The 27,839-nt window shown below is 38.0% G+C and overlaps 1 protein-coding gene across 5 annotated transcripts in view; it reads left to right on the forward strand.

Moving 5' to 3' along the window:
- The window catches only part of CPED1 (cadherin like and PC-esterase domain containing 1), a 142,672-nt gene that overhangs the window by 64,671 nt on the left and 50,162 nt on the right, over positions 1–27,839 (forward strand). For 4 of the 5 annotated variants that reach the window (XM_051632171.1, XM_051632162.1, XM_051632191.1 and 1 more), the window contains 5 exons: positions 17–76; positions 2,424–2,491; positions 2,825–2,869; positions 4,729–4,915; positions 5,640–5,808. In XM_051632171.1, coding sequence (XP_051488131.1) covers positions 17–76; positions 2,424–2,491; positions 2,825–2,869; positions 4,729–4,915; positions 5,640–5,808 — 529 coding nt within the window. The remainder of the gene's footprint in view (positions 1–16; positions 77–2,423; positions 2,492–2,824; positions 2,870–4,728; positions 4,916–5,639; positions 5,809–27,839) is intronic. The other variant, XM_051632180.1, reaches the window with a different exon arrangement.

The following is a 27,839-nucleotide window of genomic DNA, read 5'->3' on the forward strand; positions in this document are numbered from 1 at the left end:
TGAATTCCTTCCACAGGAGAAGCAAGAAGAACTCTAGAAACTCATCTCAAACTATAATGAAATGGTTACAGCCTAGGTGAGAATGATCATCTTAGATGTACGGGTATAAAATATGACAAAGTTATTTGCAAGTCATGGAGTGGTACTACCTAAGGTGCACTGAAATCAATTTTCTGCATAGTTTGTGCACTGTCTTTCAACTCTATGCAGTTTCAGTTTGTGATATGACTAAGACATATTCATTGCTGTCTTTTAGAACAGGGGCTATGAAGTGCCATGGCAAGGATGTTTGGCTGTCTCAGGCAGCAGGGTAGCATGAGACAACCAGATTAGTGAGAAAAGCCTATGCAGGTGAATAAAGTTGCAAAAGTTTTGATGAAATCAACTGATATATTTGGAAAAGTGTTAGTAGCTCCCCACAAGCAAGTCCTTTTTAGGTCTACATAGAAGCAGCAACTCTCAAGCTGAATTTGCTTTGACAATAATTTCTCAGAGGTTAAGTTGGTCATGCTCATCACCTGGGCAGTTTGAGAAACAAACATTCTGAGTATGGGGCAGAAGACCATGGCAAGACTGTTGCAGTAAGAACTGATCTGCAATGGGAGGAATTAGAGACAGAGGAAAGGAGGAAAGGAGAGAGACATTCGGGATTAAGTGCCAGGAAACAAATCCCAGTCTTGGGGCTGCAATTTTGTATTTGTCTTTTGAAGAGCAGCACAAGATACATTATTTAGTGAATCAAATGGCCTCATCAAAAATCTGTGACTGAAGCCAAGCAAATGCTCACAAAACAGAGAGCTCTCACTACCAGTTAACCAAACAGAAAAAAAATTGCTAGTGCTCATACCTCACAAAATTACCTCCAGTGCCAAGAACAGGGGGACAATCATTCCCTGGTCCTGCTGGCAACACTGTAATCTGAGTATCTTTCTGTAATATCAGTTCTAAATATTATGGTTTTATACCCTGCTGTAATTAGATGGAGTTACTATATGTCTCAATATATTCTAATGATAATTACAATCTCTTTGCAAAGCTAACACAGGTTACGTTGTTCCTTTGGGAGCTGGGGCCTGACAGTGATGGTGGCTGCCACACTCCTGAGGTGTCCTCTGGCTAAACCAAAGTCTGGCTTTTTATAGAGTTAAGAAAGCTTGTTTTCACTTTACAATAGGGTTTGGAACTGGGCATTTAAAAAGGAACAACAGAAAGAAAAAATACATTGGATGGGTTTTGGCCATTGGCAAGCAGAAAGCAGTGTGCAAAAAGACTTATAACTTGGAAAACAAACTTTCTAATAGTTTATTAAGTGCCTACTTTGAATGACATAATGAATGTGCATGAAATTAGGGTAGTGTCTAGACACTGCAAACTCAGAACTATCTTTTCATGCACACACACAGGCACACAGATCTGCCAGCTGCCTCTTTCCGTATCTCATTGAGATAACGCAGAAATCTCTGTTTTATTATTGGACAGTTTACCTTTTAGCATGATTGACCTCAATATTGCTTTCAGCAGCTCCTTTTGAAACATTAGTGATGACTGGTTGCACAGAACAGTTTTGCCACCTCCCTTGCTTGGCACACACAGTGACTTTGTGTCTTTCAAAATCCACACTGAATGGGCAGCAGTATCTGGGACAAGATGTTTTATGAGAACTTTTATGGAAAACACTGGGAGGAAAGCATGAAAGCTTCCAGAAATGCTAATGGAACTGTGGAAAATTCATATAAGTCAGAGGTCCAGTACATGGATTGGAGAGATGCCTAGTGCCTTTCTTCTACTGTGCTCCCAAAATGGTATATGAAAGAAAAAATCTGCAGAGTTAGCAAGCTGGGCACCACTATCCTGTTACCAAATTGTTGCAGTTGACGCCTTTTTTTCATTGAGGGTTTATATTTATACTCTGGATGTTGATAACATGATTTGTTTTAAATTAGCAAGCAAATCGAAACAGATAGATGATCCTTCATATGAATACATGCTAACATCAGTACAGAGATTCACCTTGACACAGGCCTTCATTTGTATTTAATTATTTGTTAACAAAGTCTAACTTTAACCTCAAATATGCACAAAAAAGCATCATGCAAAAAGTTAAGAGGTATGGTTTAGGCTGTTTTATTCTTGTGTATGTCCACTCTTCCTTCTCCCAAAATTTCTATTATGTTTTGAAATTTATTTCTGTTTTTCTTTTTTCATATTATATGCTACTATTTATTATGGAATATGTATGTTCTGTCACAGTCATTCAGGTAATATTGCTAATGCTGATTACATGAATGCAGAAAGTTCATCTTTCCATGGAGAGTATTAAAATACCATCTGCCCTGGGTTGCCATATAGACATTTTTAAAAAATGTTCCATTATTTCTGTTCCTTCTATTCATGTAGAAATATGTCTGCTATTGAATTGACAGGAATTCTTCCCAAGAAAATGCAAGTCCTAAGCAGAATATTCCTTCTGACTTCAAGAAGAATCGTGAAGGTAAGGGATCAGAGTAAGGTCTTTTATATATGGTATGTTTTATCTATTTGTACTACTTCTGATAACATGTATGATTTAGATTACATTGTTTTGCATTCCAGCTGGAAGGTCTTGGCTTACTACATATAAAAGACAAATTTCTTCCTTATCTGTGGAAGCTGTTCTGCTGAGCCCATGAGCAGTGTTCATGAACCTAAAGCAAAGATCTCATACTGAAAATAATAAAAGTACACTGTATTTTTTATAATTAACACAATGAAAGTTCCTTCTCCTATAGAATTATGAATCAGGCTTAGAGCAGAGAAACATTAATTATTTCTGTTTATATTTCAGCATTACATTATTCCAATAAGACTAAAGAAAGACAATGCAGTTATGGTAAGTCAAGGTCTTTCTAGGCCATTAAGAGGAGAGAGCTTACTTGGGTTTTTCAGCATAACCTTTCAGTGAACGGAGTGCCTCTTGGGCTATTATATATATGTGTGTGTGTGTGTATGTGTATATATATATATATATATATATAAAAGGATTTTTAAATAGCAAGGATGTTTATGAATCACTCAATAATTGGGCTATTATGTTAAATAAACCTCAGGCACAAAGTTAAACATTGCTATGCATATGTTTTAATGTGACTATTCCAGCACTCATTGATCCCTTGCTGCATTTCAATAGACTTTCCCTCTTTATTTTCAAGAACTTCAGCATACATTTGTTCTTGTGGAATAACCTTTAAACTTGCATGAAGTTTAATCAGCCTTGTATAAGGCCAGTCTTCAGCTCAGTGGTAGAGTTTTAAAGAGCTACTTAAGTGATGAATTTTTCAAAAATATCTGCTTGCAGGAATATTTAAAGTATATTTAAAGATATGTAAAGATTTAAAGTATATTTGTCTTTGGTGGGAGCATTGCTTTCAGCTGCCTTCCTCATTGACACATTATCTGAGGGGTTACTTAATAAACAGGAAACAATTGCTCTCCAGTGAAAAGTCTTTTCTACCCACTGAACATCATTTCTCTTCTGTTGCTGATCCAGGGCCTCCAGGAACTCCTGTCTCAGTTAGAGACCAGAAACACCCCTAAGTTAGCTGACTGGCATCACCATTCCAATTGCATTATTTATTTATTTATTTTAAACACCTCCAATTATTTTATTTTGAAAATTCCTCCTAATTTTTAAGCTAGTAGTGAGATAACCTTTTTTTGGTAAGGCATACAGGATCTGGAGAACTGTTTGTGCACATTGGTATGATTTTTTTTAAAAAATGCCTTCTGTGTGACAACTTATAAGCCTCTGTTCCCCTACAAACCTAGCCCAAATTCTGCTTTCCAATAGAATAATTTCCTTTACATTTTAATCCATGTGAGAGAGTGCTGAAATTGCTGTATTTTGTTTCTCAAGGCCCACATTGCTTACATATTTATGATGCAAGCCATAAGATTTTTCAGTAAAAGAGTTTTCTGGCTGGAGTATTTTCTGAAGTACAGTTTTAAACACATAGTAGAGAATACATGTGGAAGGCAAGTTTTGAATGTGTAATTGTACTGTAAATCTGAATCCAATAGGTTGGATTAAAATATTTGTCATAAGTGGGTTGCCAGCAAATAATTATTCTCATTAGTCATTTGGCAAACACTACAAAATAAAGGATACATTTGAGCAAATAGGATTTGATTGTGGAGATTTCATGCACAGGGAAGGAGCTGGAATTTGTTGATTTAGGAATTTTAATAAAACATTCTTCCAGCTGTACTGCAAATGACCCCATGGGTCTAGATATCTTCATGTGACTTGTTCTTATGAACAGTAAGAGTATGTCTAACTTATTTTGATTTTTATTGCCAATTAAATAAGTACATAAACCCTGTACACAGACTGGTACCTAAGTAGGTTATGAATTTTGGCCTAACTCTTCTTTAAGTTTCAGATAACCAACTGGAGACAGGATCTCCCGGACTTAATCCTTGCATTTTCAAAGGCTTACTCAGACTTTGAGTTTTGTGGCTCTGACTCGAGTCATTGGGCACTGAATGTTTAAAATCCCTCCAGGGTCTAAAAATTTCTCTTAGGTGCCAATAAAAACTCCATTAAGACCTTGCAACAGGATTATCAGTCTCATATTGACCAGGCATTAAACAGCTTGCCATTGTACATGTTATCAATCTGCCATAAGTTGCGTATTACTTAAAAATGTTCATACATTTCACAGTTTTTTCTTTGATGCCTTCTTGGAACAGATAAAGATACCCTATCTCATATCAGGCAGATCTTCACCAGTCCACAGCTGGACTTGAATCCTCACTTTAACCCAAAGATCAAAGAATACTATGCAGAAGTCCCATTCGACATGGTGACAGTGAAGATAGGAGCAGAACCCTCTAACTGTCAATGCCAAGTACACCTTGATGAGAAGAAAGGGCCAAGGTATGAGAACAAAATTATAAGTACAAAAATAAAAGTGTCCTTAAATTTGGAACTATGTCAGGATGTTACAGAATTGCTTCATGTTTCCAAAAGCAGCCAATGCCTATAGTTTAGTCATGGGAAAGTCAGAAGGAGTTCAACACTCAGAAATTTTTATTTATTTGTCAATATCCTGAAGGCAACAGTAGTATGTTCTCAAGACATAACTAACCCCAGCTTTACAGCATGCACAGTTGCTAGCATCTCCCTCAGCTTCTCCAGTGACTGACAGCATCAAACCTGAGTGGGAACAGACCATCATTACACTGCACACAATAGTCAACAAAGAATTTGAGCTTTTTGTGTCTAGGCCTTGATTTTGCACTGTGGCCTAAGCTACTTGCTTGTCTCCCATCTGACTTCTTCATGAACATGGACCTGCCAGGAAATATTGTCCCTAGTGGCTTCATGCACAGATTTCATGTCAGAATTGTTGCCATGGCCACTGAAGCTGTCTTCACTAAGTTTCACTGACAATATTTCATATTCCTGAAAGAAATATAAATTGTTACAAATCTTATTTCACATGTTTTTTTCTTTAAAATCATATGTGTTTTGTAAGAGAAAGAAAATGTTAGAAATAGAAGCCTCAAGGAGCAAATAAAGTTGAGCTGCTATAGATACAGCAGTGTAAGTAATTGTTTCTTTAATATTTATTCTACCACTTCACTGTTTTGCCTTGCAGCTTTGCTAACTATCCCCTGGGCCTTGGGTTGAACAAAGTCATCATTCTCGTAACAGATGGTTCGCAGCCCAGCCCTCAGGTTGTGAGCAGCTACAAAATCACAATTTATCGAGAGGACCGCCCTAGTCTGCCTTTGTTTGATGACTATATGATGTGTGGGTTTGTGCAGGTATTGTCTCTATATTCTTTTGCTATACCAATTAATAGTGGATTTAACTGGTTTCTGTTTGTGCTGTGGTATAAATTAGGTTACGTTGGCCAAAGCTGATGCAGAGTCAGTTTTAGTGAGATTGGCTGAGTTCTAAAGGCTGAAATTGTATTAAATACAGCACAACATTTTGGATGTTAAAGGTAAGTCCAATATAAGTACCTGTTACAGTTGCCATGTATGTGAGAACTCCAGGTTAATTAATCGTTACTTTGGTTAGCCAAAACCTTACCCATCAGAGAGCTGTTACTTGCTTGTGAGAAAACAGTCCCTCTGTGCCACACAATGGAGACTGCAGTTTCTGTAACTGTCTATCTGTGACTTTAGAGCCATGGAAATCCTCTCACCAGGAAAGGTATTTATGAAGTTCATGTGTTTATCAGTGTTCAAGACAAAAGCTTCTGAAAAATGTTTATTCTAGAAGATGAATAAACACAATAGAAAAAAACCTACTTATTATTCCAAAGGAAGGTAAGATTTTCACTTACATCTTATTTATCCAAATATAAGTTTGGGAATACAAATAAATTACTCCCAAGAAGTAACAATCCATAGAAAACAGTGGGTCTCCTGAATGTAGAAAAAGGTGACAGTCTGTCCAGTAGTGCCACAATGGGGCTAGTGCAGGGAAGCTTAATTAGACACAGAATTGGAAGAAAGATGATGAAATAAAGAAACAGGCTTTCAGTTAGTGAAACTATGGGGATAAATATATTCTTGATTAGATAGAAACCCTGGGACACAGGCTGGAGCAAAGCTGTTTGTTTGGATTCCAGAGTTTGAGGACTAAACGTTGGTACTTGATACGGTGGGCAAAGATAAGCCAGTCGCTTCAAAGGGGGAAGCAACGTAGTAAATCATAATCAAGGGCAGGGCTTCCGTCTGTGGGATTTTAGGCAGACTAAAAGGTTTTGTGGATTCATTCCAAATATTAGAGCATCCAAGAGGAACACATTTTGTCACAATAAATTCTGTGACCAGGAAGCAGGATTTTCAAAATGATAGTGTTGAAACCGTCATCTGTGTTCATGTCAAATATCTAATCTTATCCTTATTTATCTTCTTTATGAAAAGCTGTATATATCACTATATCATTCTTGTAAAACCTAGTTCCCTTCTCTGGCCTCTTTCTGTATACTGCAGGAGATGTTGGGATGCCAGGGTGGGAGAAGGTGAAGGTATTTATATTATGGAACAGATCAAGAGGGATTTTTTTTTAATTTTTTTTTTTTTTTTAATTGTGGAAAAAGAAGCACTGGGGCTTTAAATAGCAGCCAAAGAGATTATAAATATTGATAGCAAATTGTATGTTGACAATAATTATCTCAATCTGCAAGTCAGAACTGTCAGAGAAAAAGTGAGCAGTAGTCATAGCCTACTGAGCGCTGATCTGAATACCTGATAATCATATACCTGGCCCTCTACCTATTCTTTGTCTCTTCTCTTATCTTACAAGCTCAAAAGGTCAAGGACTATCTTCTTGCTCTTTGTACTAGGTCAGCACTAAATCTAGTCATTGCTACAGCAAAACATATAAGAATAAAACATATAATACCTAAGATTTCAGGTTTAGTGGACAGCAATTTGCCTGACATCTTTTGATGTGATTTAGTACGAAATGGAGAACAGGAGTAGGCTGAACTGGAGTTACATTACTAGAACACACTGGCTGTGAGAATGTGAGGAAAGCTCCTCTGTTGCTCAATTTGGGGCATGTATCCGGATGTAGGAAAAGGAATTCAACCTCATACACATCCTCCCACACTAGAGTTTACACTATTGTTAATGTTTTGTGATAACATTTATGAGACTGAGTATGAATCTTTGAAGCACTGTGAAGGAAAAGAGATCTAGAAAGATAAAAATGAAAACTGTTTTAGAAGTTTCTTTTGATTGACCTCAGTTCTGTGCTCATCTGTGTATAACTGCTCCCTAATTAATGTAATTGTTCAGCACTAGGGAGGACTTCAGGAGTTCAGAGTAAAAATGAGATGAAAAGCATTCTTGTGGTATCTAATGAAGGCTGTGAAGATACAGTGTGAGGTTCTAAAACAACTTTTTTTTAGGTATGTTAAAAGCAAACTTATCAGAGAGTACATTTAAAAAACAAACAAAGGCTGGAGCTGGAGATAGAAATGGCATTCACAAAACACTCAAAAGCCTGCATTTTTTCCCTTTCCCCTATTTGCTAGAGCAGAATTTATTACCTTTTGCTTAGAGTGCTGCTTTTTATCAATACAAAACTCAGGTCTTAAATAGCATCATTACATTCTGCTTTTCATACCAGAGAACATTATGTCCTATTGCAGGGTGGGTTAATACACCCTGATCAATGGCATGAATGCTTGTTCTCTTAGTAACAAGACACCTGTTTTAGGAGCAAAAGGATAAATACAGCGTGAACTGATGGCGTCTCCTTTGGACACTTGACTAGGCACAACTGGGATCACACATGGAGAGACAAAGGTCACTGACAGTGGTGTGGTCTTTCTCACAGAAGGCTTCAGTTAAAATTCTAATCCGTTGACTTTTTTCCTGACTTTCTTTTATGTTTAATCCCATTAGGATATTCAGGTTTCACTGCAAGATGATACTATAAGGAAGGTTACAATTAAAAGACAGAGTATGGGATGTAATTTCCAGTCTTCTAACAATTGTCATGCAGTTGAATAATCCTGGATTAATTTCAAGGCTATTGAGTTCAGAAGTGTGTGGTTCCAAGCCTTGCTGCCCCTAAAAAGGGAGAAAATATTGTCCTCTCTACTTTTTGATAGCAGCTATAATATCCTCATTAAAACCAAATTAGTAGGAGATAAACTGTGGCATCACCATAGCACCTTCAGCAGCTTTGTTAGCCTTTTATTGTGTGCTCTGCATTCTGATGATATTGCTTGGGCTGCAAATGAAGAGGTTATTGGGTTTTGCTTTAACTTAGTTTTGTGCAATTGTTGACAATATTAAAATTAAGTGTCCCTGAGAAAAGTGGTGCCATTTCATTATCACCTGTGAAGCTATGATACCAAGATAGCAGAATACAAAGCAAGCAGGAAAAAACAGTGAGCTCTTTGTACAGGGGTGTCTGCATTACCCTCAACTGAAAGATCACAAACTACGTGCAAACTGTCATAAAAGAAAAAATATTTTATTCATCCTTGCACTGCCCATTATCTTCAAAATGCAAACAGATTGATCTGCACCCCACTTGAAATGTGTGGATGCTACCACTTTGATTGTTAACCTTTACCTAGATGCAATCATGAAAGGTAACTGGTGATGTGCTATGGCAAACTTTTGTCGCTATGGTGTCCTGCTGCCACAGGTTTTCAGGTTTTTGTGTTTTTTTTGTTTCTTTGTTTGGTTTTTTGGGGGTTGGTTGTGGTTTTTTGTGTGTTTCCTTTTGTTTGGTTTGGTTTTGAATTATAGTAATACAGCTATTTATTTGGGTTTGCATTTGCATTGTGAGTAATGGATAGCTAATATTCTGGTTTATAGCCATAGTATGTTCCATTCTCTTTGTGCAGATGCACAAAACTTGAAAAAGTACTTTCCAGAATCAGTGCAGTGCAGTGGGCTGGTGCTCTGGCTGTCCTAAAGCTTTCTTAGATCTGAGAGAATGGACAACGACTGGAATGGAGAACAACTTAAAAAAACTTCCCTGTTTTTTATAGAATACCTTATTCTTAAGTACTGTTATCGCTTATATTTTTATAAACCCTTTTCTCATATTAATTTCCTAGAGTCCAGTTAGCATAAGAAGTCCAAGAGAGCTGATAGTGAGATACTAGTATAGCATTGCTGACTGTAACACCAAATGGCTGCAATGCATCTGGCAACAAGACACCAGAAACAAGATGTTGATTTCTCTTTCTGTCTACTAAACTTCCACTGAAGAAAAACCAGTTAAGACCTTCGTCTAATATTGTAACTAGATTTAACTTTACTACAGTCTTTGAGGGGTAGAGAAGAAGCCTTTTTTTTTTAAAAAAAAGTAATTTTCTGATTTTGTTCTGTAAGGTATGAGAATACTTTTTTTTTTTTTTCAGCTCAAGTTATACATTTCTCAAGGAAATAAAATGTTTTTATTTCATTTTAAACTTGTGTCAGTACAGTTATGATGCCTTTCATACTAGACAGTACAAACAAATCTATCAATTATAGAAACACGAATTAATGCTATGCCTAGGGGTTTCATGCAAATATTTCAAAAAATCTTGCAAATATTAAATAATGTCCATAATATAAATAACAATAAAAAATGTAGGGAAGAAATAAAGAACTTGTACTATAGCAGGAGAGACTTGCAGAACATCCATGTCTTCTGTCTTTCCCATCAGCTGCCTTAGATTCAGTGTGACCCCCAGAACAAACCACCCATCTCTTCTGTCCTTGGGCCATTGCTGATGCCAGGTGCTCACTCATGTTTTCCAGTGCTTGTTGCAGCAGCAGCTAACCTTCCTGGCAGTTCTGGATTTGAGTGTCTTGCTTGAAAACACACAGAAATTGCCTGTCTGAAAACAAATATACAGCCTAATTATATTAGCAACCAGACTGTATCTTATTTGGAAAGTTAGCTTACTTCCTTTTCAGACAATAAAAGAATATGCATTATAGGAGCAATCATGCATTACATTCTTTAGTATTCTCGGAGCTGGTGAGAATTTTTTTCAGTGGTTTTGAATTTTTCAGAAAACATTTAACATGCCCCAAACTTTAAAAAAGTAGTTTGCATCCATTCTTTTATTTCTGTTTTTTGTTTGTTCGTTTGTAAGGCTTGATTACTTTGGAAAATAAAATAAAGAAAATCATCCTTCTTCAAAGGAAGACATTTTTATTCAAAAAGGTTTCTTTGAGTAAAAGAAATTAAACTTGGAAATTTATATTGGCATAACTGTTAAGTTAGAGACTTTAGCTATTGTGCAATCCAGAATGCTGACTGTTTTCAAAGAGGGAGTGGCTGGGACAAGCAAAAAGCCCACTCATTGGATCTAAGGTACTCAAGGCTATATTCTAAATTTTCTTCAGAAACACTGGTAAGAGCATAGTATGGTGGTCATTTTTTTCCAGGAGCAATGACAGCTTAAGAATCCATGCCTGCAGCTACTCATGAACCAGATGGGTGAAGTTGTTGTTTGTTTGGTTTTTTTTTTAAATGGACTGGTTTCTAGGGCAAGGCCCCCAATCTCTCTGTTTGAATGCAAAGGAAGGGGTAGTTACAGGGGCAGAAGAAGAGTGGTAGTGGATGCTCCTCAAGGCAGCTTTTCCTTGCTTCATTGAAGAAATTCCCATTGAGTTAGTGTTTAAAGCTCTGATGAGTGAGTATTTATAACTGCACAAAAAAAAAAAAAAAAAGGGAAACCTGGTTTGAAATGAGCAGAAGCTTCATGTTCAGAAATTGTAGCAGTGATTTATGAGCAAAACCACACAAAACACTAAATGTATATTTTCATTATTACTGGTACATTAAATAAAGCATAATTCTGGGGGGATTTTGTGTGCCTGCAACCCACTCACAGTGAAGACAAGGTGGTGTTCAGATAACCTTGAGAAGCAAATATGAAGCAAACTGAATACATTGCTAAATTGGAGGCATTTCAGATCAAAGCCACAAAATGTTTAGAGAGGTAGTACAGAGTGAGTAAGAGGAAAGTTGGGGGCTTGTATGTACAACTGCTCTGTGGCAACATAGTTCAGTTCCTTTCAGGGAAGCCATTCCAGTTCCTGTCCTGAGAGAAACATATGGCTAAATTCTCTTCTATTGTCTATACCAGTCAATATTAGTGAGTGAATTCACTTGCATGCAACTGCTGAAATATTCATGGTCAAACAAAAGCTCAGGAAAACCTGAAAATCATTTTAAGGGGTTTTAGAGCATTTAAAGATCAAGGGACATATAATCACCATGCACTGTAAGTATAAAGTGAACAAGAACCTAAATCTAATAAAACAACTTGGTGCTTCTAAAAATTATATTCATGAAGGTATGGAAGGTAGAGGTGTAAATAATAAATGCAGTGATGTAATTTACAAGTAGAGGGTTAATTTCTGTGTGTATTTCACAACAAAATGTTTTGTAGAGTCAGCATATTCTGGCTTTGTCCACATCTATGCCATTGGGGTGAGAAGGCTTGCCACGTTTTCTTAATTATAACAAAGAATTTTGTGATTACTTTAAACATTGCTTTGTAGATGAGTCAGAGGAAGAATTAGCTGTTGTGATGGATCTTCTTTATATTTATGCTGTTCTGTGCTGAACTCCTTTTGGATCTCGGCATCAGGGATATGGCTCTTAGGTTGATATCTTGATCAGGGGCCAGTATCTGCTGCTTTAAGGAAAGGTCTTTAAAGCTCAATAAAGCAAAGATGTGTCCTTTGGGACACTCTGGGTTTTCTCTAGAAATCAAATACTCTCTTCTTTCACTTACACTGTTGACTTCATTCGTAGTCTGCACTATCATGCAGTAATCACGGGTTTCCATAATCATAGTTCGTGTCAGACATCTGTTGAGCTCTGAACGAGATGTAGAGAGCAAATGGGAACAACTAGGGCATAAGGTGGGAAGAGCCAGCAAAAGAATTAGAATTTCTCTAAACATGGAATGAAAATTTGCTTTACAGTTGCATCCTGTATTTCCAGTAGGCAGTGTCTGACTAGGACTGTCATCATAGTCTGCAGCATTTTAGGGATGCCACATTACAGAGCCCAAACTTTGCGGCTCAAGTCCATGTTTGTTCCAGATGCCTGGAGAAAAGCATGTAGCTTTCCAGTTTACTGCATTTTGCTTACACTCCTGATTTTGTGTTAGTTTGGCTTAGTCTTCTCTATATAGATCAGTTTCCTGTTTAACATGTGATGCAAGATTAATACCAGATACTCTCCAGGAAACATCTCCACAAGTGTCAGGCAGAAGCAGAGGAGAGCGGATGTTTCCATGCAGCAGCTACATTTGTCATTATTACGGTGCATTGTACAGGGGAAATGGTGTGTCACACAGATTAACTTGCCACCAGTGCTTTGAGACAATACATGTAAATGCTGAGTCCATGATTCAACAATTATAAGCCAATAATGACTCAGATGATACCAATTAACTGATTTTGTTGGTGATCATTAGCCAGAGGAAGTATTAGATTGCTGTAATAATTAGCCCCAAAGAGATTTTTTTAGGCAGCTTTCAGCCTTCATTTTTCCTGTGCTCCCTTTCCTTGGGCAACACTCTTGTAATTAAATTCTTAAATCAGGAATTATATCACTCTTCACCATAAGTGAATTTATTGACACCAGCTAGTGTTGTTTGTAGCACCTTATACCTCAGTAGTGGAAAAATTACTATCTCCTTCCCTTCCTTTTCCTCTTCTGTGTGTTTGCAGTTCAACATAGCCTTGCTAGGAGCAACCCACCATCCTAGACACTCAGTTAGGTTAGTCTTGACTTAAATGGTTATTTTGATATTATGCTGCCATAGAAAAATGTTATTAGTATATGATTATGTGAGGAACAAAACCATAAAAGATAAGGCTCAATGACCTGACAGAGCAGTTGCATTCTTTTGTGTGCTCGTGCTGTTCTCCCCCTCATGCAATCACTGATGTCATCCTCTGGGTGTGCATGACACATTAAAGATGAAGATCTGCCCAGGAACTAGCCAAGCAGAAACTCATAATTGCACCACAAAAAAATTTTAAGGCATCAAATTATGACCCATATGATTGCAACTGGAGAACAAGATCCCACTGGTGCCAGTGGGGGTGTATGGTTGGACATTTCAGCCTAACAGATGCCTTGCAATACTTGCTCCCAAGGGTGCTGCAGGAGGCGGGGAGATGCTGAGACAGATACAGTGCTGTGGATGCAGATTCTGTAGATACTCTGCTATCTCTGAGCCCATCAAGGACTGCTAGTACAGACTGGACTAGACCCAAGTTTTATGATTCCTTGCCTTTAACCACAGGATTGAAATGTCTTTTTAAATAATGGCAGTGAACCACTGTGGGTGAATGTGAAAGGAGACAGACAACAGAAAAAGCTGGGAAGGCAATTCAGCCCTTGGGAGAATGCTGTTCTCTGGGAAAGCTTATCAGAAAAGCTGTTTTTATATAATTCTTGTTAGCTATGTGGGTTTTGTTTGTCCTAAGTTATCAGGCTATCATCCCACATATTTAGAACAGATTTTTGCTTATGCTTCTTTTTTTGTTCTTATTTTGGATTATTTCAATATAGTAGAGGCCCAGTAATGCCACTGGAATAAATTTTGCTAGAGAAGTGGTAGCTTAACTTCTGCACAAGACTCCACACAGCACAGACTTTTTGGTGCTTATTCTTGTGTCCTCTCCCTGCCGTCCACAGGGATTCCTCCATGCATTCCTGCATTGTGGCCCAACTGGAGCAGGAGAGGTACGGTTCAATGGACTGATAGCTAGGGTCCCTCAGGGAAAAGAGACAGCCATGTGCTTGAATAGTCTCAGCCTGAGGCCAACCTAGAGGCTGAGTGATTGGGAGCATCCTGATCCAACCACACAGAGGTTGCTTCCTTCTGCCCCTGCCTACAGGAGGGCACCTCTGGAGCCAGACCCTGGGCAGGCAGAGGGAGCTCCTAACATTCAGCCCTAAGTTAAATGTTCCTGAGAATACCCTGTATACTGTACTAATGATAACACCTCATGTAAGCACCTGAGATCTCTGGAGAGGAACAGATTATGTATTTGGAGACTCTCAGTCACCGTCTAACAGCTATTTTTTTTCCTTGATTCCACAGGGAACTTAGCTCAGCCATCTCAATCACCATGGTGGACTAAGCTCTTGCTTTCAGGCTTTGCATTGCCTACATTAACTATGCTAAATTAGGGAGTCAGAGTGTAGCCCATAATTTTCCATGCTTCAATTTCTAGCTGTGCAATAGCAGGATACAAGAATTAACTCCACAGTAAAGTGTAAAGGCTTACCAGTCTTTGAATGAGCCACATAATTATGAGAACTGCAAAGTATGGGTTACAGGGTTCTCTTTTACAAGCTCCAGGAAGTGCATTGACATGTTTAGAAGTACAATAATAGAAAGAGGTGGGGAAGAAGAAAAAGTCATCCAGAGTTTCTGAAGCCTTGCTGAAATATTTAGCAATGTTTTTGATAAATAGCTGTGTCAGTGTTTGCATTCTGTCAATGTACCTGATTCATGGGGAGAAGGTTCATTAATTAGAAATAATTTGCACTGTATGACTGCACACAAAGTGCTTCAGCCATGATGAGACTGCCAGTTTGTAGGTCGCAGACAAATCAGTAGGTCGCAGACAAATACATGCATATGGGTAAAGTATTTGAAAATTATATGTTGTGAATGCGTCTGGTTTATTTCATCTTTTTTTTTTTCTTTTTTTTTTCTTTTTTTTTCTCTTTGTTTTTTTAATAAATGGTCATTGCTGTTTGTACTGGAGCAAAAGTTATAAGATTAAACTTCAGTAGCTTCGTGTGACATCCTAGGTCTCTGTGGTGCCTCAGTTACATTTTCTCTGAATGGTGGCATTCATTAAATTGCTGACATGAGAGTAGAGTGCTGTGGAGCTACTTTTGCTGGCTATGAGCAAGTTGGAGCAGGCATAGGGAGAAAACAAGGTGCCACTGCTGCATGGCATCCAAGCCAGTCCAGTTCAGGTTAATGTAGTGTCATGGTTTCTGGAACCTGAGCTGCAAGATTTCCTGTCATGCTTATAAATGTATCATGAGGGGCACATGGTAGAACTAGCCAGAGCCTAATTTAGGGCCTACAAAAGTTGCATGTTGCTTAGTGCACAGTTGTGCAAGTACACTTCAGTTCTTCCAGTTCTGAGACTATCCAAGCAGATTGTCATTTGAATTTAGTAACAAATTCTATACTCATTATTGTGATGTGTATAATAGTAAAAGAAGAGAAAAATATCCTTAATATGAGCTGGTTTAACCAGAAAAATACTCTCACTGACCTAATTAGACTTATTTTGTTAGCATCTGGGGTCCAAAAAATGAGTCTGCAGAAAAGAAATCTCAAGAAATAATAACTGTGCTTTGATCATCTCAGCTTTTGATGCTAGTAGAAATTATTGGTGACATTTTGCCATTAGAAAGCTATAATGTGAAGTAGAGGGTATAGTTTGTTATGAAGATGATATAAAGGGAAGACTAACTCAAAGTAATGACTCCATAATAATGACTCATAGTCATTTGTCCAGTTTTCTAATTATAATCTTACAATACTGATTTAGTAAAATAAAAGCCAAAAGGGTAGTTCTTCAAGTCATCCATGTGGTACAATAGAAGAATGGAGATCAAAGTGATTTATTGCTGCAGTGCAGAAAGGCTATCACTTCTTCCAGCTACATGCTCACAATGTGTATTTAAAATTCAGATCATTTTCCCTGGACATTATGTTGGTAAAGAGGAAGTGACATGACCAGAATCCTGCTATGGGTTTCATGAGGTGGCAGAGAGGTTTGACCATTTTTGTTCTCACTGAAAGAACCGGGGATGCTGTGGCACCAGGAGTGCTTACTCAGGCTGCCACCCAAAAGCCAGGAAATGGAATAAACCCATGTCTCCACAGATACTTGAAACAAAACTGAGACTTGAAGGTTTTGTCACAATATGGGTCAGTCTTTGCATTCTGGGCCTGTCCAAGATAAAGTGGAAAACTTGGTCACCCTTATTTAGAAGCTTGAGAAATGTGCTCTGTGGACTGGAAACTTATAGAAGCATGTAACCTAATTCACGTGTCTCTCTCTAACATGTCTGAAGCATTTGTTACCTAGGTCACAGAGCCACAGATGTTTCATAGTCTCATCTATGAAAACTGGTGCAATGTCAGAATCCAGCTTCCTTTGTCAAAGTTCAAGAGGCAAATAAGGAAACCAGTGTCCTTGATTATTTTACTTTGTCCCTCGGTAGTTTCTTGTAGAATATTCTTGATTGAGATCCAAAATAGGAAGTTATCTGACTTCTCACTGGTTAGTGAGATTCTTTTATTTGTAAAGTAAAAAATATATGAGACAGTTTTTATTCTTTTAAAGAATGCTGGAATTGGCCTATGTTTTTTCTAAGTAAGACAGTGAAAGCTTGTTGCATTGCTAATCATAGTTTCATTAGTCTGCTTTTGTATTTATTTAACAGCTTGATAAAGAGCAGTAAAATGAATCACTGAGAAGTATTTACTATGCAAGATAAGCCTAACACCAGAAGGACAAGGTCCTGCCCAAGTCAGAAGTCAGTCCTTCACTGCTCTTGTTCCTTTTTACATCAAGGTAGATATAAACCCCAGACACCAATATAAGAAAAAAAGAGAGTAATATTTGATACACTTCACTTTGTAAGTATCTTCACTGAGAAAATCAGACTCACCGTACATATCCATTGCTATTTCTGTAGCTGCAAAATTGTCAGTATCCTATAGAGAACTGTTATTCTCTTTACTTATCCATCTACAGTTTGTGTTTCAAAGCTGAAATCCAGGGCATTCACTATTGACAGTTCAATTACTTTATGCTTTTCATTTCATCTCATACGCTGCTCATCAGAAAATGCAAAGTAGCCTGTTGAATTTTCCCCCTGATGTTACCACAATAGATGTGAAAGAAGAGCCTTCAGCATGAGACTTCCTAAGTGTTAACAGATCATGAAAATTGGCAACAACTGTTGTGCTGAGTATCATAATCTGCAAGAGGAAGGCCAGCAATTCCACGGTGTTGAGAAGAGAGCGCTTGGTGTTTGAGCTGTGGTCACATTTGCCTTTCAAGTCATTTGGGCCTCCATAACACACTTTGTGGGAGAAGAAAGCTAATGCAGCTGCTTTTGCTAATCAGTCAGTATGACCCAGCCCCTCAGGGAGGCAGGCAAAGGCAGATATGTACTGAGACACACAATCCTTGTTGATTAACAGTGAAAGCTGGTAAAGTTACTCTCTAAGCCTGTCTGGCCCATCAGCTCCAGAAATGTAATTTAGATGATTATCTACATGCCCATTAAACCTTGTGACCCATTGCTAGTCTGTTTGAAGTTTGCCTGCTTAAACTTTCTAATAGGAAGAATAGGAGGATTAACTCAGAGGTCATGAAATAAGAGAGCAGCAAAGAAGATGACAAAAGAGCAGAGGAAAACTTCCTACTGCATGTATTTGGTAAGGAGAAAGAAATACAGTACCATGATCATCTTGACAGATAGTATTACTTTATGGAACGAGCAAGCCATCTGGAATTCAGGCCATTTAATACCTTTGTGTGAGTGGTTTCAACCTATTTTTTTCAGCTGCACAAATAAAATGTGCTACCTGTGTCATAAATGTTGTCAACTTAGATGTTTACAGAACATAATGCAACATATCATAGAAGAGCATGTAACAACTGATATATGATAGGTGTTACTGGTTTTACTTGGAGTCACAGTGGATTTATAAACAAGGAAGCACTTAATTTTAATTAATCATGTAAGAATAGTCAGTCAGGTCAGAATTTAGGCCAGCCTTGTTCCCTTTAGGATAAGAACCTCAAGCCATTAAAGGTGCTTGTGAACTTAATTATTATAAATTAAAAACTTACCTAGTGAATCTGTTTATTTAATTAATTAAGTTGAAATAAACATAAACATTTATCATGATCTGCATAACTGAGTCACTGGATGTTGCAATAAAAATTATGACCAATTACAACTAAATTTTTAGAGAAAAGGTGGGATTCATTGCAGAAATCAGAATGGAATAGGTGAGTATCTTAGTAAAGGTGTCCTGGGGGTCTGATTCATTACTGGAAGAAAATTAGCTTGAACTTTAAATGGAGTCTAAAGGTAATTGACTTACTTTTGCATATACTACCATGCTTTGAATGAATTCTTGCCCTTTTGCTAAAGACACAGTCAACCTACTTACAGAAAAACATTGATTGGGAGCATATTTCACTGCATTTGAAGGAAGACAAAACCATTTCACTTTTGCTGTGTCTGGTTGCCTAGGTTTGGCAGTATGAGATCTCTTTATAATGAATTATTGTGTTCTGCTTTGCAATATTTTTGTTACATTTATTTATATTATTTTTGTTAATATAGTTATGATTAAATACAGTCCTGTTTCTCATTTTATTGTGCTGAATCAAGCGTTTTTTTCAGATGGAGTCTCTGTACTTCTCAGACTCCTTTCATTTTCTCTGTACATATCAGACTCCTTTCATTTACATGCACAGCTCTACATGAGAAAGCCAGCAATATGCTAGTGGGGAAAAATGGAACAGTATTCAACACTATGGTAATTAATTTTCAAACCTGAGACTGTTTTTTTTTAGTTCTTAGTATTTTTTTTCTTTTCATTATTTTTTTGGGGCTTTTTTGTAGCTGATACTGGAAACTCAGATACTTGCTGCTCTGAAGCTGATGCTAGTACTTTGATTAAAATGCGTCAATTTTAAAATCCCACTGACCGCATCACACTGAAGCTGCCTTACACCTTCACCTGGTTAAAAGTGTTCAACATTAGTGTCAACAACAGTTGGATCTTCAGTCTGAAGATGTTAGCCTTTGTGTGTTGACCACATTGGCAATGGCTCTCACCTTGATAAATATATTTCTCATAAAGATTTAGTAAGGAAACAAACTTCTGTTGCTAATCCTGAATCTCCATTTAGTGGCATGAGCTCAGCTGCTTGCAACCAGACTGCTCCAGAGGACAGAAGGTATTCATAAATCTAATTCCATCAGTGTTGTCTGAAAAATAAAGTAGATGCCAATATCTGCTGGGAAGCCTTTTAGAAAACAGATCAAAGGCTTCTGGAGTTTGTTTAAGAAGGACCAGTTGTGAGTGGCTTAATGTCTGAGTGTGGCATGAAAAGTGAAACAGCCATGACAATGAGCCACCGTACACAGAAGTCCTCTGGGCTTCAGTAAAGAATTTGAGTAATACGTGGTACAGGTGGGCTGGTGTCTCATCCTATAATTCTGTTATTCCTTTGACTATAAATGACCATTGCCCTATCTGTCTGACTCTCTGAAAAGGGGGAATATTTCTTCTCAAAGATATTGCAGAGAAGAGCCTTTTTCACTTACACATAGTGAAATGTTGGCTCAAGATGCATTATCTTCTCAAGGTCATTTGTTTTAAAGGGTCTGTGAATATGTGTAATTCACCTAGCCTTCTGGCTAGCATTTTTATTTGGAGGTTTTCTCAAAATGAATCACACCCTTTGATGTATCCCTGTTCCAGGTAGGAGAAACTGTGTTTTTTTTTTCATTAGAATTACCTGTTTTGCTTATGCCTACCCCTATCTTAAGTCTTGCAGGATGCTTTGATTTATAAAATGTTTGGAGGCAGCTGCAACATCCCTCAGTTCTCACCAGTAATAGGTTGGAATATAAATAGTGCCTGTGCTTTTCTATGGAACCATTGCTCTGATGTTTTAGAGATTTATTTTCTATTTATTTTTGTCCCATTATTTTCTTCTTCCTTCAGACATTCTATGTGACTATATTTTCAGCATGGATGGCAAGTACAAAAGTAAAACATAAATAACAGAAAAAATCTTGGAAGAACTCAAAAAGGGCTTAAAATTTTGAAGAAGTGTCTAAGCTGGTGTCTCAAGGTGGGCTCTACTCTCAACAGAGTCAGGTCTCTGTTGACCTCAGTGGGATACAAAGGCATAAGCCCATTTCTGGCCATACCATGCTCTGCTGGGAGAAGTATTTAGGACTGCTTCCAATGTCTCAGGCCCCTTAGCCTGATTTCCTTTCAGGAAAGGAAGTGCTTCAGCAGGGAATGTCCCAACTACTGCTTCTTTAGTGATAAAATCTCTTTAGAAAAAGAGAACCTACTAGGAATTGCCATGTGAAAAAGATGCCGAGAGAAAGGAATCAGCTGCCTCAATATACGCTTCTTGTCACATCAGGAACTCAGTATCACATCTCACCCCAAGCTGCTGATCCTGAAGAGACTGGGATTGTGCATTCTTGCCAGTTCTGTGTAAGTCCTTAGTGTGCTGAATAAAATTTTTACACATTCATGCCCCCAAGTGGAACTAGATATCTGTGTTTCAGGACCTATACCCAAATCATGAATGTTTTTGGCTTGTTAGGTTAAGGTAATTCCTCTGCCCTATTGTTGCTATATGAATTTATTCCATGAAGTATGTTGTCACAACTCAAAACCCCTACTGATAGTCCTGATACCTGTCTCCATTGTGCTATACCTTTCCTGGTCAAACCACCCAGTGTTTTTCATGGTATTAAGCTACAGATAAAAGTGAAAAAAAAATGAACTGGAAAAAAAAAATATTATTGAGGATTTTTCTTCTTTTAATTAAAGTAAAAATACACCGAAGTAAAATTATTATGTAGTTTGTGATAATAACATTATCAAGAGATGCAATGCTTGAAAGAAAGGTTGCACAATTTTTATTTAGTGGTTGCTGCTTCTATTTTTTTTTGAGACAGACATTTGGCACTTCAGAATTTTATTATGAGAGAGGGTGGATATGATGGAAGTTGTTTATGATGTTACCAAAAACTTTCAAGAGATGCCAAGTACATTCTAGGCAAAAGGAAACACTAATAGAATGCAGGAACTGCACAATATGGTGACAGCAAAAAGACACAGAAAATACTTGAGGAGAGCTTTAATACCCATGGCTTGATGAGGTTTCACAGGGAAAACATGAAGATTTAGTGCATTTTTCTGCAAAGAGGTATGCACCCTTAACTTCACACACTTTGGACATTAACACAGAAATCAGTAGGATAACTTGTTCTGAATAATACCATATGTCTCCATCTTTGCAGGCCCAAAGTCTTAAGCAGAATTTATTATGTCTGGGTTGTATATAATTGTCTCCATGTTCACATTTGTCCAGTGCTAAAACAGGACAGTCAGTATTTCTTTATTCCTAAAACAGAAACACATTGCTAATGCCTATCCATGCTCATGACTTTTGTCTTCTAATTCTTTTTGCTCTTTTTCATGATGACATGCTGTGATATTTATGAAAAATTGCCCTGTTCTTTACACAGGAAAAAAATAAATGCTCCATCTCAATTTTATGTAAATCATGACATTACTAATTCTGAGAAGTAGATTTGTTGATTACACAAATCCAGTGATAAATATCAAGGAGTTGCTTGTACATATATGAGGCCTGAATCTTCTCTTCTGAACTAGTTTTACACCAGGATTTCCTGAAGTCTTTACAAATTGATTGAACATAATAATCTTCTAGAACGACTAGAACTAACAAAGAAAGAATATGTCCTCTTATTCTTTCTTCTTTGTCTTTCTGTCTTTCTTTCTGTCTCTATGTCCATCAGTCACAGTTGGTTGCTTTATTTGGGCAAATATTTGTGAAAAATGTCTATTAGGTTCACTATTGATGACCCTTTGACAATGAAAAAAAAATGCTTGTCTTCATTGGCTGGTGAAGTTATAAAATTTGAACAAATGTTCTGGGGAAAGCAGGGCAAAGACATGTAATTTTAGGAAGTACCTCCAGTGGATTTAGGGTGTGTCCCCTCAGTTCCTTCAGGCTAGAATCTTGGTAAGTAGGGCAAGTAATCACAGGACAGAGAGAAAATGGAGTTTGTATGTTTTGTGCTGGAGTGACTGAGCTTTCATTTTGTAAGCGTTGTACTTGGGTTAAGCATCAGACCTCAGGTTGTGAATATCTTTTCCACTCATTTATGAACAGAATAACTTAGTACTCAACCAGCTATAGTTACCTTGCATGTACCCTTACAATTTCTCACTAAAAATATTTTACCAGCAGTATTAAATAAAATGTTTTCAAGTATCCTTTAGCTGTTTTATTCAAGATTAAAAATATATTCAAAAAAAGTTTTACCTGATCAAGTGATAATTTAAGTATTTTAAAATTTTTAATAGTAAAATGCCTTAAAATATGATTTTATGTTCTCCTTTTCCTAAGTTCATTGGTCAACAAAGAGCTTTTGTTTGTCAGAAATCTGTAAGACGCTATTTTTTGTTACTGAATCAATGACTTCTTTTACTGTTCCTTTTTGTTTGCAATTAAATTATTTAGTTTTTCCCTCTGCCAGAACTTTGCATTCTGTGCACCACATGAGTTGACAAGCCTAACCTAGGAGTAAATGCAACACCTGGAATCCTCTAGCTGATTGTGCAATGAGAGCAGGGGCTAAACTGAGGTCTTCTTGAGGATCTGGAAATGCCACCACAGAATTTGAGAAAAAATATGCAGCAAGAATTATATATTTGTAGTTGATCTTAGAAAAACATCAAAAAGTCCAGACACACAGTGAAAGAATGTCTTTTAATCTTTGCAGTAAAATCTTAGCAGTTGACTTTTCCATTCTTTAAAACATGTGGAACACTTTACATGAGGGGGGTTTTAAGTTAAAATTTGTCTCTTGCGGCTGAAAACTTGAAATCTAAATGAAATCCGCAGGTAGGATCAGTCATGAGGAGAGTCTGTGCCAAAGGATGTACAAGATAGGTCTCTGTGGTATGTGTACTGTATACCGCTAAACAAATGGCAGGAACATATGACCAAAGAATTTATTTGTGTTTCAGTAACCTTGAGATCAAAGTACTCTAGATGAGTTACAGCAACCAAAGGAAAGTACTACAGTTGTCTCCACAGTAGCAAATTCGCTGAACAGAATAGCCATGCATCTACAGCAGTAGATCTCAGTCCCTGGCAGGTGCACTTACCCTGGTATTTCAGTATTTTATTTCTGGTATTCAAAGCTTCTTGTCTGCCACTGCGGCTCCCTGTTCATTTGTGCACTCACTCTTCCACAGTAACATGTTGACTGCTACAGTGGGTTGAAGAAACTGAAGCTGGTGTTTAGAGCAAAACTAACAAAAACTTAGAACAAGATTATGCTACTTTGTTTGTCCTGCCTGAAGTTTTATAGTACTTAAATTTTGTTCTCTTTCTCCCTCCTTAGTCCTTTCAACTTTCTCAATTTTCTTGTTTCCTTTGAAGATTCTGCTGTATCTTATTAAAAGGCTGTACATAGGTTGAAGGAATAAAGTTGCAATTTGCTCTGAAGGAGCTGGTGCTCCCAGTCATCAACCTCCCCTTAGGGAGAAACTAGAATATCTGCCAGCCTAATCACTGGGAAAGTTCACACACAGGTTCCACTCTTCTGAACCTTCCGGTTCCCTGGCTGTAAGAGCAAAGTAGGTGTCAGGGAAACTTTCAAACTTACAAATAAATTTGGTATGTCACAAGCAAAACTGCAAGATGAATACAAAAGACTGTGAGGTCATCTAGGTCAGCTGGTGAAGCCCAGAATAGAGTGAATACGTGCGCTGGTGTCCTTTTCCCCTGGTTGCAAACAGGGTTACTGCACTCTTAAATATTGCACCAAATCACTGAGCACTTTAGGAGTTAGGAACCACATACCAAGGACTTTGAGAGCTGGGATGTAAGGACATGGTCTGTGAGTCATTGGCTGGGCAGATGCATTAATTGTCCAGTGTGCTGGATGGTGCAGAAGGTACTAGGACAGCAGGAGATGTTCTGCTTCCCTGCCCCTGAGTCCAGAGAGGGTTTCTCCACAGTTTTTTTGCCAGAGTGTTGCCAGACTTGGTGTTTTGTCCCAGGCCCACTCTCTTCTGAAGAAGATGGAGAAAATGCACCATGAGCTTTTTGTAATGGGCAACTCCCAGTATTGCTTACTCTTACATACAGAATGCTCCTGGTGTTAATAATGTAATGCTACCCACCAGAAAACCTTCAAGAGAAAAAAGTAAGTGCATCCATATTGAAGGTATGAGGAGAAACTTGCATTATGTATTGCTTTTAGAACTTCTTCACTTGCAGTAGGCAGCTTAAAATACTTCCTCACTCCCCTCCCCACCCTTTTTTTTTGGGGGGGGGAGAGGGTAGGAGTTTGTGCTGAGGGATGAGAGTTTGGCACACAGAACCCTCTTCAGTCTCTTTGAAAAATACTTTTACATGTACTTATTTCAATTCTGTACTCAGCTTTGGCCAATTATTTAAAGAAGATTTGGGCATGTGACTAGGATGCATTTTTAAAACCAGTAAGAAACATCTAGAAATCTTTCGTAAGTATGGGTCATATTCCAAAAAACATGAAGGCAAATTCAGGCTGTGAGACATGGGGCCTTGAAACTTCCAGCAGAGAAGTTGACGCTAAACTGCATTAAATTTTTGCTTGTTGAAGAAAGGAAAATGTTAGGAGGGTAGCAACACAGGAGGGGTTGGCACAGTTTATTATCTTTATTTTGCTTCTATTTATGTGCTCCTTTTCAGATATATTGCACACTTTATGTTGATGTTATGGAGCAGTTCGCTGTAATCAGTAATAAACATGCATATTTTTTTCCTAAGTTGTTTTATATATTTTATGTTTTATTGTTGCAAATGAGAACCGAGCCTGTGTTCAGCTGTTGCTGTGTCAGTCTGGTGTAACCCTACAGTTGTAACTGGGCACAGACTGTGCATTTTGCAAAGCATCTGGAAACTTTGGTGGATCAGAGCCAAAACTGTAACTCATTGCTATTGCTCTGATTATGTGATGATTTTATGACATACAAGATCCCATTTTCTTAACAACAGTCTTAAATGCAAACCTCTAGGAACTCCTGTCTGAGACAGGAACATTTCTTTTTGTTTGATGAATGCATGACGGGTACTGCTGTGTCCTCCCCTGACTGGCTGTTGCCCTTAATGAGAAGTGTGACACCGTGTCAAATAATTCTAGTAACTCCTGCTGATGGCTTTAATGGTTCCTTCTGAATCATATTCTGATGATAATCCTGAATCAAAATATGTAAGTGACTAGTCAATTATCAGAGAAGCTTTCTATTATTGGCTTGAGGAATTCCAGTGCCTGAAGGGGGCCTACAGGAAAGCTGGGGAGGGACTTTACGCAAGGGCTTGTAGCAAGAGTAAAAGGGGTAATGGATCAAAAAAGGAAGAGGGGAGATTTAGGTTAGACATTAGGAGGAAATTCTTTAGTGTGAGGGTGGTGAGACACTGGAACAGGTTGCCAAGGGGAGTTGTGGAAGGCCCATCCCTGGAAGTGTTCAAGGCCAGGTTGAATGGGGCCTTGAGCAACCTGATCTAGTGGGAGGTGTCCCTGCCCATGCAGGGGGGTTGGAACTAGATGATCTTTAAGGTCCCTTCCAATTAAGACAATTCTATGATTCTATCATAGTTCTCCACAGTCCCAAGTCAGTATAGTTGTCCTAAGACAGCAGTGCCTGTAATTTGATCTCTTATATATCTGGATGATGGATTGATGTACAAAAAGATGGTTCTCTGTTACCTTGTGGATTCGCCACCACTGGACACTTTAAAGCTTCTTCTGGACAGGGTGCTGGGTCGTCTTGTCTGGACTGTGCTTTAGCCAAGGAAGGTTGGATCAGATGATCCTTGAGGTCACTTCCAACCTGCAATTCTACAATTCAATGATTCTATGACACTAATCAGAGATGGAGGCTTCAAGAAGGAATGCCGGCCAAACAGGATTACTGAGAAGGTTCTGTAGCTTGTTCATTCAGGAAGAGGTTCAAACATTTCTACGTGACACCTTTGACTAGAGGTGTGTTAACAAAATGGTGGGAGGCACCACCTCTCTTCTATATTGCTTTCAGTTGCTGCTGATCACCTGTTTGGGACCAGTCCCTCAGCAGAGATGCAGTCACTTCCTGTATAAATGCTCAAAGACTATTTAAAAAAAAAGGTAACAAGGTTTTCTAGACTGCAGTATCTAGAATATAAATTACTTAGGACCCCTCAAAAACTGAGTTACCACATCTCTGCCTGCTTTGAACCTCCTAAAGTGTGTTCCAATCTAAATTATTCTATTGACTCCACAAGCCTAGAGTCTGTGAAACTTACTGGAACTGGACTCCACAGTTCAATGAAGGACATTGGGTACTTTTCAAGCCAGAATCCATCCCATTTAATATTAGTTTTTTAACTTTTTTTTTTTCCCCCCCCACAGAGGACAACAGGGTGTGCTTCCATGGCAGCTAGCAGAAGAATTTCACTTGTCTTTGAAGGTCTGAGTTGACTTTAGCACTTCCACTTTGCTAAGTCCCACTGATAATCCTTTGTGCCTGCCAGCTGGCAATCCGACATACAACTGGATATAACCAATTAGCAGGGACTCTAGTTCTAGCTGGGGGTTGGACTTGCTGTGTATGTGTCCTACACAAGGCTGCAGCAAAGTCTGAGCCCCTGGGCCTTTGGAATTGTAAGGGAAAAGCATCGTCTGCTGAGCCAGATTGCAACTCCCCACTCACCGAGCTAGCTGCTGTGCTAGGTTTGCCTTAATGTGAAGCTAAGATATATCCTCATACTCTCATACAGGTTAGTTCAGCAGAGAAGAGGGAGCACATTCACTGATACTGCTTTTCTATTCTTACACATTTAGTTTCTTTAACATTCTTTTTTACTCCTTCATATCACTTTTAATCAAAAAATCTGCTCAGAAGAATTTGACTGTTAGTGAAATTCATGTAAAAGTAACTGGGATTAGTAGTCAGTATCTTATTACAGTATCTTAATACATCCATATTTTTAAAGATTTTAAATTGAAAGATGAAAATGAAATAAAAATATGAATAATCTAGAGTTTTCTGTTATCAGGTAATTTGGTTAAATATCCTTGGTTTAAAATTCTGGATTTTTTTTTTCTGAATCATATAATCATGTCATGGGATCACAGCATGTTTTGGCTTGGAAGGGAATGTAAAGATCATCTAGTTCCAACCACTCTGCTATGAGCAAGATCACTTCCTAGACCAGGTTGCTTAAAGCCCCATCCAACCTAGCCTTGAACACTTCCAGGAAGGGGGCATCTACACCTTCCCTGGGCAACCTGTTCCAGTGTCTCACCACCTCCGCAGTAAATTTCTTCCTAATGTCTAACGTAAATCTACCCTTTTCCAGTTTAAAGCCATTACCCCTTATTCTGTTGTTACAAGTCTTTTAAGAAGTCCCTCTGCAGCTTTTCAGTAGGCCCCCTTTAGGTACTAGAATTCTGCTATATG

The sequence above is a fragment of the Apus apus genome, chromosome 1 (genome assembly GCF_020740795.1).
Source record: "Apus apus isolate bApuApu2 chromosome 1, bApuApu2.pri.cur, whole genome shotgun sequence".
NCBI classification, from domain to species: Eukaryota; Metazoa; Chordata; class Aves; order Apodiformes; family Apodidae; genus Apus; species Apus apus.